At 39.4% G+C, this 12,262-nt stretch overlaps 1 protein-coding gene across 4 annotated transcripts in view; it reads left to right on the top strand.

The window, feature by feature from the left end:
- NOVA1 (NOVA alternative splicing regulator 1) overlaps window positions 1-12,262 on the top strand; it is a 189,439-nt gene that overhangs the window by 173,420 nt on the left and 3,757 nt on the right. For all 4 annotated transcript variants that reach the window (XM_044435736.1, XM_044435735.1, XM_044435737.1 and 1 more), the window contains one exon: window positions 11,733-12,262. This exon is cut by the window's right edge and continues 3,757 nt beyond it. In XM_044435736.1, the coding sequence (XP_044291671.1) occupies window positions 11,733-12,262 (530 nt within the window). The remainder of the gene's footprint in view (window positions 1-11,732) is intronic.

Raw genomic sequence — 12,262 nt, 5'->3', positions numbered from 1 at the left:
ATTCTCCTTTGAATTCAAGTAATTACAGGTAGCCATATTTGATAGCATCCTAAATAATACTTTTTTGGCATGCATTCATACATGCTTGGCACAATAAATTAATACCTATCATTTTCTTCTTCTTTGGTAGGATAATCATATATTTCTCTTAAGTTCATGTGGAAACCTTCTTCCACAAGCAACCTTCATTTCTGAATAAAGTGAGCACATATCTTTTGACTCTTAAATCAGAAACTGAATAGTACATTTTTTATATTTTACTTAATTTAAAATTTGGGACAGTGGAACTAACTTGATGTACTAACATATTTCCTTTAGTGTTTTCTACCAGAATATTTAACGACATTCATTACAGGATTTTTTCATCTGTCCAGAAAGGTTCAGCTATTGGGAAGTATAGAAAAGTAATAAATAAATGTGGGTACATTACTGTTTTGGGAGCAGCTTGCCTTGATTGATTACCAATGCCACAAGCTAAGCAAGATGAATGCATCACTACTGGTTCTGCTGGACCTCTCAGTGGCAGTTCATAACATCAATCATGGTATCTTTCTGGCTGTTTTGGCAATGCTGGGGCACTCTCACTTGCCCCCTCAGCTATTTTCTCATGGGGTGTCTCAGGGCTCTACTATATCCCTTGTACTATTTTCCATATAGAGTGAGAATGCCATCCTGATTGGAGATGGGTCTCTATCCTGATGTTACCCAACTCTGTATCTCCTTTTCAGTGGATGCAAAGAAAGCTGTGGGAATCTTGAACCTGTGTCTGGATGTAACAAGAGACTGGATATGGATAAGAAAACTGAGACTCAATCTGGACAAAACATAGACAGGGCAATCTAGGATTTTCAGTACAACCTATTACAGAAGGAGTAGCACTACCTCTAAAGGCTCATGTGTACAAGTTGAGTGTGCTTTTGGATGCAGGGCAGCTCCTGGATAGAAAGGTGGGAGCACTGGCTGGGAATGCCTTTGCACACCCTTGGCTAGTTCACTAAGTGCATCCGTTCTGGGAAAGTTGGACTCACTACAGTGATTCATGCCTTATTCACTTCATTTTTACAATAATGTAATGCACTGCCCTTGAAGAGCTTCAGCTAGTGCAAAATATAGCAACCACAGTTTTGTCTGGTATGTTTTATAGAGCACATAACACAACTTGAAATCCTGGCTTACAATCTGTGTCTGAACTTAATTCAAAACTCTGGTTCTTAATGTATAAAGCCCTAACCGTCTCTGAACTAGGATGTTTCTTTATTTCATGTTTATATGACACAATAGCTGAGGCAGTTAACAAAAGTTAGGATTAAACAACCATTAAAAAGATACATTAATTTAAAAGAATAAAACCATAATTATTGCAATTGCTGTAATTCTGCATAGCAATATATGCAAACAGTGCTAAATATTTATTGGAAAAATTAAAAGGTCTTCACCTGTTATTGAAAAGACTACAAAGTAGGTGTTGGGTGCACCTCCCTGAGGGGCTCATTCCAAGTCCGAGGTTCACAAACAAAAAGGCCCCCCTGGTAGCCACTCAGAGAAGGCCCCCTGGAGATGACACCAGGCTCCCAGTAGGTACATATGAGAGGAAGTGATCCTTCAAACAACCTGGCCCCAAGCCATTTAGGGATTTGAATGTTAATACTATCACTTGACCTGGACTTCAACCAGCAGCTGTAGAAAGAGGACTGGGGTAATGTGTTCTTGTGAGCCATTGTCCATTAATATTCTTGCTCCCATGTTTCAGATCAGTTGAAGTTTCCAGACTGTTTTCAAAGGCAGCCTCATGCACAGCACGTTGCAGTAATCCAAACGAGATTACAAAAGCATGAATGACTGTAGCTAGAATATCTGAAAGGCTGCTTCCTTTCTTAATGATCCTGCCCAAAAACTGCAATCATAGAGAGAGGTGAGGTTGGTGGGCACTCATAATAGCATTTACGTAGCAGCACCCCATTTGGGGAACATCTTCCCCAGGGAGGCTAGGCTAACCTCCTCACAGTGACCTTTAGATGGCTGGTGAAAGATGATCCTTTTTCACTGACCTTTTAATAGTTAATGCTGCTCTCCACTGAGCATTTCAATGCTATAATTTTTTTTCATTAATCCCCAGTTATAAAATATAGGTTCGAGGGCTTTTTATTTGCCTTAGGCACTCATTGAGCAGACTAACATTCAAAAAATGCTCTCAAAGAAAAGAAGAAATTGTTCTCATACCTAAAGTCTAGTGGAAAGAGAAATGAAGAAACCAAGCTTGAAACAGATTGACAAACATGTAACTAACTTGGGCTAAGCAAAAAAAAAAAAAAAATCTGAATGGCGTATTTGCCAGTATCAAATACTTTTGAACCACTACATGCTCATACAAGGAAATATTACACCTGTAAAGACCTTCAGCTGTTGGCTGGTATAGAAATGTAAGAAATAATCAAAATAGTATTTGCTGTTAGTTTTCAACTAGACATAGATTATAATGGGAGTAGAGAACAGGTATGGAAATAGTTCCACCTAATTATATGCAATCAAGTCTAATTGTAAGCATGATTTCTCAGAGGTAGATCCCACTTAGTTCAGTGAGACTTACTGTCAAATGAATAAGCATAGAATTACAACACCTTTCATAATTTGCATTAAACATATGGAAGGTGAGCAAGATCGCAAGTAAATTCCTACTTCTGCCTTTAGGCTATACATCTATAGACCCAAAATAGGAAATCCTAAAGAAGCAGGATTCCCATCTGTGCCAGGAGATTCTGTACCAGCTTTTCCAAAACTGGTGTCCTCCATGTCATTTGTGCTATAGCTATTAGTATTCATGATCATTGGCCATGCTGGCTGCTCACAGCTGAAGTCCAAAGTGTCTGAAGAATGCTAAGTTGAAGACAGTTGTTGTGCACGGACTGAAACAAACACAGTGAGTGAGGGAAGTGGGATTTTAGTGCAATCCTACTTCTGTCCCTATACCTTCAGTGTCATGCATAGTGATACAAGTGTTTGAGTCTAGATCAGTGTTTTCTAAGCGTATCATACTTCTAGAAGCCTTGTGATCTACCTTCTATTTTAAATATCTAAAACAATTATGTATCTTTTTCAACTAATAGTATAAGCAACATTTATTTAGCATATGGCATACTTAGCCAGGGAGTCTACAATGTTTTTTTACACACAGTAGATGTTCTGGTAGCCAACACTAGTCTTCTCTTGCACAGGTGCACCACAGGGGACAATCTAGCATAACACCAGCTAGCCAGCAATGCTCTTGAGGAAGTTGGCTCAAAATTACATTTTATGAATTTCATATTAAGAAAATATGTCAGATGGAAAATAATACTGGCAAAGAGAAAAAAACATAGTCCTGTGGCTGTAGCAAAAGCTGACTATAGTTAATGCACAGTTTTTATGATCTGTGAATAACTGTCATGAGCTAGGCATCCCCTCCCAAATGAGACGGGCACTTCAGCAATTATTAAAAGAGTCTTTATTCCGTGCAGAAACAACGTATTCACAAGCCTCGAAACACACAGTCCAGGTGGAAAGTTGACCCCTTGCTCTGCCCCTATTCACCCAAAGCTTTGCTTATGAACGCTTTGGGGCCGGTCTCTGGAGTGGGGCACGCTATGGAAGTGAGCACATTGATGCTCTTCCCGTTGATCCCCTAATTGGTCCAGCCAGCCCTTGCATCCACATCTCCAGGGGTGTCAAGTTCTCTTCCTGAGAACCCCTCCCCAGCCTGTTCTAAGCCAGCATTTTTCCCACAATCAGGAGCAGGGGGTGGGGAGCTCAGTGGTTGTCCTTGAAGTGCTTTGATCCAGAGTTGGCTCGGGCTCACTGGGAGAGTTTGGACAACCGGGGCCTCGCCAGTCTCAACAACTCCAATATCAGAGTGAGAACTCTGAGCCACAGCTGGTTCAGCTATCCACTTCCCCTCCTCCAAGTCTGAGCCACCATTCCTGCCAAAGCCCTCCATCTCTTGTGCATGCCTGGGAATCTCATCTGAGTGCATGCACACGATAATATCCCTAGTCATTCAAATTATAAAGAATTCAACGGCTATTTTGGTAATAAATGCTTGAGTTTTCTTTTTTTCCTTATTTAGGCAACATGATCTTCTGTAATTATAAAAGAAATATGTTCCATTTTGGAACTTATCAAAATAAGTTCTACATTACCAATAAAAATCAGAAATAATACTTGCACAACACTTTACCTCTTTAGACCATTTCTTTAGGACCCCGAGGGTATGGAATGGGCTTCCATGGGAGATGGTTGAGGCCCCATTGGAGAGGGTGTTCAAGGATAGGCTAGACATGCACATGGTAGGCATGTCATGAGCAGAGCCAGCTGGAGCTGAGGGTCAGACTAGATGGCCCAGGAGGCCCCGTCTGACTTGCTCTGTTTCTATGTTTCCATGTTTAAGGTTGTGTAGTTCAACATGTCAATAGGAATTGTTTAATCAATTTTAATAACAATATTTAACATACAGAAAAGTTACCTCTGCCCAAACTTAGACATATGTGATTACACCAAAATTTGCTCTTCAGCATGTTGAAGAAATGAGATGTTGAAATGTTTGAAAATCAATTTTAAATGCAATATTGGAAGAAAAGATTTCATACCCTCCGTAGACCAGTATTATTCATGGAGTCAGAGATATTGATAGCTAAGAAGAACCCTGTTAAAAACATCTCCTTGAATAATCATAGGCCATAATTCTACAGTCTAAATTCTCTGGTAGGCACAATAAGCTTTGGTGGAAATAAAGCATATCTCTTGGCACATACTGTGTGCTTCCAATGCCACACAGCAGCCATAAAACTAATAGATTGAACTCTCAAAATTCAAGTTGTGTCCAAGGACATCATGTGACATGGCATAGTTTTCTAGAAAGTTTGCCACATTTTTCTTAGGCCTTGGTGGAAAAGACAATCATAATAGGGCTTGCAATAGTGGCAAAAAGAGGTTTGGATAGGTCTTTAGCCAAGAATCACCTGTCTAAGAACTGGAGATTAAATATTGTTCTATGAGTTATTGGGGGCCGTAGAATAGAACAAAATATAGAACAAAAGATTCACTTTTAATCTTTGAAAAATGTTTAGCCAATAAAATGGAACTGTCCCTTATCCAGAATGAAGACATGAAATACAGATATGGATTTAAATAGGAACAAAGCTTTAACAGTTACAATCTGCATGTTAATCATTCACTCCACCATGCATTCTAGTCCCCAGAGAAGGTGGGAATTGGGTGAGTCCTCCTTAGCTTCAAGAGTGAATTTAAGGATGAAAGTGTTATCACACCACCCACCAATGCAAACTCAGTCAGCTGGAAGGCAATGCATTGCCAGTGAACCCTCATTTCCCAAGTGCACACTTCTCTCCAGTCTCACTCAGCCAGTAAGTTTACCATGTTTTAAATAAGCTACCCTTCACTGTCCAGATGTTTAAAAATCTGTTTACCAGTTTAGCCAAAATCTTCGTTCCTACGTTGAATTTCCCAGGGAAAGAAAGCTCAGCCAATCCAAACTGAAACATGTAAAGTTTGATCGTACAGAACAGAATGGCACCATTCCTTCTCAAAAGTTAGCAGATGGGGGGATCTGCTCCCCACCCTCTTGAGTGAGAATGTGTCAGATAATCCTGCATTGCCTGAAGTAGAGTAGGCTGCCAACAGCTTCCAAGATACGGTGTCCCTGGCAAGGTATGTGTGATTCATTAAGCTAGTTGCAACTGGGTCTCTCTCAGTGGGATGGAACTCATGAGATTAGAAAATAAGACCTGGCTTAATGATCTCTTGCACCTCTCATCACCCTTTTCAGGGATGATAGCAAAAGCATACAAATGCACACTGCACTTTGGCGTGTGGGAGATTTAATCTATTTTTCGAAAAGCATAGCTTATTTCTATGTATGTACAGTATTGAACTAATTGAATGTTAATAGATTATTGATAGAATGCTATTTAAATCTATACAAATTTATCAGAATTTGCCAGAACACATTGCTATATTTATTTATTTATTTATTTAAACCATTTTTATGCCACCCCATTTGCAAAAAGCCTCAGGGAGGCTTGCAACAAATGATTTATTTGGGGCAATATCTAGGTCTTCCATGCATCCCTGTTGAGGTTTTCTACTTCAAAACATGTGAACCTATTTTATATATTGTATATTTCAGTGCACAAGCCATCCCATTTATTATTATAAAAAATTGAAGCACTTAAATGAAGCTATTCAGAATACATCAGTCGCTCCTGTGAATGTAATTTGAAATCTATGAAACATTAATGTGTGAAGTACGTAATGCTTTTAGACTACAAAATAAAAACAAATGAAAGATGGAATGATATTAAAACTATGCATCAACACAGTGGTATCTCCCACCTCTCTAGTCAGAGCATATTTACTACAAGAAGGATAGTTGTATGCATTTGAATAAACGTGTATATAGTGCAAGGCATATCAACAGAATGCTAAACGTGTATGTACAACATGGTTGTGTGCACACATGCACAAATGCATATATATTACTGTGTACAGTTCAAAAGCTTTTCAGGTAGGTGCCTGTCTCTTCTAAATGAGTTGTTTAATCTGCAGCAGCTATGCTTCCTTCACTCACATTTTATGGTGTAGTCAGATGTCAATTAATCTGTGTTTAACAGTACTCATTTTCTACCTCCCTCAGATGTGGAGTTTTTGCAGTGTATATGCCTCTTTGTACACAGTTTACTCAAACGTGTGCACCTCTGTTTCTATTTTTTGACACCAGAATGCTAGACATGTAAAAACAAAAGATAATTGTATTTCAACTTGCTGATTAGTAATTCAAAGTTCTGATTTTGTATCTGTGAACTGCTACAGCAGCAGGTCTCTTTCTTGCCTGCCTGCCAGCCACTCAGGTAGCATGTACATGTATTTCAACCTGTAAACATTTCCAGAAAGTCTTGTGACCACTGTAAATAAGTCATATGATCATTCTCAAAACATAATCATGAAATAAATTGTTCTAAAGTTGTAATAACTTTAGAAAATCTTTTCGTCTGAAGGGACTGGAGAAATGGACTGCAGACCATAAAGGCTAATGTAATCAGTCTTAATTTGAATAATGAAGTTTGTTAGAGATCCATCTCAAGCTTGGTACACAAATGCCCATTATGAATATAGCAGGTTTGACTTATGAACCACCTAATTTTAATTTTTATTGGCACCATTAATTAAAATGCAAGCAAAACAAATTTTGCATAAGGGTGATTTAGCACTTCCTGAGGCAAGGGGAAAGGTTCATTTCTTGAAGGAGCAGGTCAGCAAAGCTTACATAAAGGGGCACTGGTGATCTGACTCCTTCCAGGAATGAGTATTTCTCTTTTTTTCAGGACACAATTGTCCTCATGCAAACAGTTATTTTTGTTTGTGCAATAGAATTGATGGGATCCACTGTTTGTGGAATGGAATCAGCAGAGCAAAAGGTGCCTAGTTGGTTACTGTCTATTGCTAATGGTGCTGTATTTTGTACTAAAATGTCCAGATGTCTTTGAAGACTGACCCACTACAGTGCACTGGTATAATTTAGAGAAGAAGTTGCCAGGCCCTGAATCACTGAAGCCAATCTATCCCTATCCATATTTGGCATACTAGCCTAAGCTGGTGGAAGGTGCTTTGTGCCATAAAACAAATTTGTGCTTCTAGTGACAGCAGTGGATCTACAAGTATCCCCAAACTTTGAACTTGATTCATTAGGGGGAATGCAATTTCTTCCAGAAAAGGTTGAACTCCATTATTCTGGATAGACAAACCACTCACCCACAGTACTTCTGTCCTATCTGGATACAGCTTCATTTTGCAGGCTCTCACCCACTCTGTTACAATAGTGAGGCACCAATTAAACATTCTAATGCTATACCTGGATCTTACAAGAGAGAGAGAGATTTCTAAGGCATAACATACTGATATTGTATGCTCTAATTCAGAAGTGGGGGATTTGGTTGAAAGAGTGAATGACTTCCCACTTGACCCTTAGCAGCCAGGATACATCAGTGGCATGGCCACACTGCTGACATCATTCAGTGACTGGATATGCTTTAGCCAGTGCTATAGCCAGGGACCTGGCTTTCCATGAAGCTTTGCTAGCCAAGGTGCCAAGTGGAGGACAAGAGCCCTCCTCCACCCAGCAGCCTCACCTGCCATCCACCTTTCTCCATATGCTCACACATACCTGCACATATATATATACACATATCACACACATGCTATTCACTCAAATCCATCTCCTGTCCAGGAGCGATTCAGAGCAGTGATACTTAGCTTGATCACATAAGCCAGCACTGCTGCCAGAATTCTCAGTTTCCAAATCGGCCAGCAGTCCTGGTGCATAGCCATTCCCCTCTCTCTAGTCCATTACTTTTCTGAAAGTTCCTGATATCCCACACTCTTGTACATAGACTGTTTTTAAAAGCTGGGGAACATAAAAAGACTCTCTAGAAACAGATTCTATGTTCCATACTATGTATGGTCCATTCTCAGAATGTTCTGTGAAGCAAGTAGGCACTTTCAGGCACTACTCTCAAGGATGCTTTAGTGATACCAATGAGCAAGATTTTTATGGCAAGAACCATGCAGCTTATTCGTAGGGTCTTTTTCTTTGAGAGCAAGGATCTTGGGGATTTGGAAAACAGCCAGCAAGAGGTTTGGCAGGCTGTTTGTGGCACACCAGCAGTACTGTTCACTCCCCTATATGGAATAGCGTGTGGAATAGCATGGGCACAACTATACATGCCATGAGTCGGGCAGAAATTCTCCAGCATTGCCTTCTGAAAACAGCTTTCCTAGTATGAGCAAAAGCACTTTAAAGCATCCAGCTCACTGCCAACAGATGCAAAGTTTCCAGAAGGATGCTATGGTTGATGGTACTAAAAGCTGCCAAAAGGTAAAGGAGAATTAAAAGGCTTGCATTTTCCTGTTCTCCCTGCATGTCATTTCCATAGGACAACCAAAGCAATTAACCTGATGGAAATGGATCTAGAAAAAGTTATACATACCAGGATATTTCTAAAGTGCATGCTATCTGGTCATATTTTTCATATTCTGCTTTTTACTCTGATAAATGAAGACACAGATCCTTCACTGCCCATTGGCCAAGGATTTCACAAAAAATATTTCTATGGGTTAAAAGAATTGGACCAAGTGAATGAGCATATTTCTGTTTGAGGAATGAGATTTTCCTACCCTACTTCTAATGTACCTAATGTGTCTGTAAAAAACAAACGAATGGTTCCTGAGGATTAAAGGATGCTTTAGAATGAATTTGCTGAAGGGGAGGGAGATACTGGTGGGAAAGAGAAATCCCAGAAATTCCCAGAATCCCCCTTTCTGCAAGGGGAAATGTACCCTGTTTATACAAGAGGTTCTTTTATTCTTCCTGATACCATTTGGTTGTTTATACATGTCTCAGGCTAGAAAACATCTTTAGGCAGTGGAGGAGTATTTACCTTTACCACATATATAAACAAAAGCAGATGAGAATTCCCTTACAAAAAAGGAAGAAAGTTTATGCAAATCAGGCTTGCTTAATAATCAAACTTATGCACATAAATCTTGTTGCACATAATTCAGTTGTTGGGAGGGTGGTAAGACGCAAGATGCCTACTAAATGATCATCTAGACTGCAGTTTTTGTCACTTGCTAGGCGACACACAGTGGATAATGTTCCCAGACAGTCTGAGTACTCTTCTTACCACAACTCTCAAACAGCTGTAAATCAATGGGAGCCCTTTATAAGTGCCAGCCTACTCCTAGTGGGGTAGTGAGACACTTGAGGATACCTGTGCTTGATGTGCATTGCTGTTTGCTGAGTGTGTGAAGTTTGCCCCCTGCAGCTAGTTTATGGGAAGCTACTAGACCTAATTCAGGTGTAGAACTTGTTTATCATGGAGAGAAACAGTGTTCAATATAGGCATTTATATATTCTATACAGAGCCAACTATATAGAATCTTCAACTTGGTATTCATACTCATAATACTCTTAAAAAAAAAACTTTGTATGAGTAATATCCAGTCCTGCGACTACAATTCATCTAGCTCCATTATAATTACAGGACTGCTTGTGCAATAGCATCTAATGCTTCATAAACAACCAGAGAAATGAGAGGAAATAGTTGTTTCTGGAATGGGACAGGAAGTAGGAGCTCCAGTGGCCTGCTCAATCCTGCTAACAGGTGTTTCTGCTCTCGCTGCTTCAGTTGCCACTGTTTTCCCACTGAGATAACATTATACCCAACTAGTGCTCAGGCAGCATTGGATACTGCCCTGCATGATTATCTAGTAATTGCATACCAACTCTATTATTTCAAATTAATCTAGGGAACTTTGTTCAAGTATAGTAAACTGGAATGTATAGACCCTTTTCATTTGAAATAGAACCTGGAAAGGTTTTTTTACCATGGAAAACATAGAATCATGTTTGCGTTGATAGGGAGAAATCTATAGGCTCTGTCCCAGTGAATTTGTGGCCAAGCAATCTTTGGATCAAATTCCATTGTTTTCATGGGATCTGGCTCATGAATAATTTTATTGATTATGACACAGCTGCCTTTCATTAGATTTTGAATATCTACTCACTACCGTTGCTCAGAGTGAGGTGCAAGTTCTTAAATGGTGGCTTTATATTGGCATACAGTGTACCATGTAAACATGGCTCTAGAAGGATTTATATTAATACTGCTATTTTCTGTACAGCCAACTGGAAATAAAAACAGATAAACTTCCAGCACAGGGCACAGTGCCTTTGTCCAAGTAGGCACAGCTACTGCCAATGGAGTAAAATTTTTTGCTAGACTAAGCTTCTTTGGATCCATCCCAAATAATCCCAATCCTGTGCACATTTACTCCCCTAATCTGAGTGGGGCTTATCTCCAAGTAAATGTATATAAAATGCCTGTTATAGCTGTTTATTATTCAGGTGTGGCAATGGTGAAATCTAGAATTCTTCCACTGTACATAATTTCAATATTAGGAATAAAAGTTTAATTAGTTCAAGCAGTATAAGAATGTTCCTATAACTGTTAACCCCCCCTTCACACACACACACACACACACACACACACACACACACACACGAAGGAGTTAACTGGTTTTTTTCCCCCTTCAAACAGATTCTTTCTTAGTGCACATTTTATCCTCAGATGACTGAAAAATGTATTGCAAATACAAATTCTTTTATTGTCCATAATGTAGTCATGAAGAAATTAGTTGTATTCTCTTGCCACTTTTCTCAGTGGATGCTTCCTTTATCCTTTGGAGTCTTTTAAAGTAAACACTATATTGTTTTATATAAAACATAGAAAGCCAACGGTATAGTTAAAGTGAATATCATCATAGATGTTGTATGATCAAACTGAAAATGAAAATGTGTGCTTCAAAGGAAGACTATGGAGAAATTTTAATTTTTCCTTACTAATATCATGCAGATTGTCTAAATATTTCATTCTGAAATACACTACAAGAATTATTCTTTTTTTTTTTTCTCTCTGATGCCAACAATCTTTCAAAGTGTACCTTGTTTTATACTGGAATCTATGTAAAATCTTCGAAGCATGATGAACATTACCTGTTTCTTATGAGGGGAAAATAACTTAATCCATTTTAGTTCTTCTACCTGTTTCAGGTAGCAAAGTATTTAACCTATGTTGTATGTACAAAGCAGAAGTATTATTCATATATATTTTTTTTAATTACAGGTAAAGATTATAGTTCCCAACAGCACAGCAGGTCTGATAATAGGGAAGGGAGGTGCTACAGTCAAGGCTATAATGGAGCAGTCAGGGGCTTGGGTACAGCTTTCACAGAAACCCGATGGGATCAACTTGCAAGAGAGGGTTGTCACTGTAAGCGGAGAACCTGAACAAAACCGGAAAGCTGTTGAACTTATCATCCAGAAGATACAAGAGGACCCACAGAGTGGCAGCTGTCTCAATATCAGTTATGCTAATGTTACAGGCCCTGTGGCCAATTCGAATCCAACCGGATCTCCTTATGCAAACACTGCTGAAGTATTGCCAACAGCTGCGGCTGCTGCAGGGCTATTAGGACATGCAAACCTTGCTGGAGTTGCAGCCTTTCCAGCAGTTTTATCTGGCTTCACAGGCAATGACCTGGTTGCCATCACCTCTGCACTTAACACGTTAGCCAGCTATGGATATAATCTCAATACATTAGGTTTAGGCCTAAGCCAGGCAGCAGCTACTGGGGCTTTGGCTGCAGCAGCTGC

This window comes from Varanus komodoensis, unplaced genomic scaffold (genome assembly GCF_004798865.1).
Source record: "Varanus komodoensis strain SLA01 unplaced genomic scaffold, ASM479886v1 scaffold3, whole genome shotgun sequence".
In the NCBI taxonomy this organism is placed as follows: domain Eukaryota; kingdom Metazoa; phylum Chordata; class Lepidosauria; order Squamata; family Varanidae; genus Varanus; species Varanus komodoensis.
This window is presented reverse-complemented; position numbering and strand designations above follow the sequence as displayed.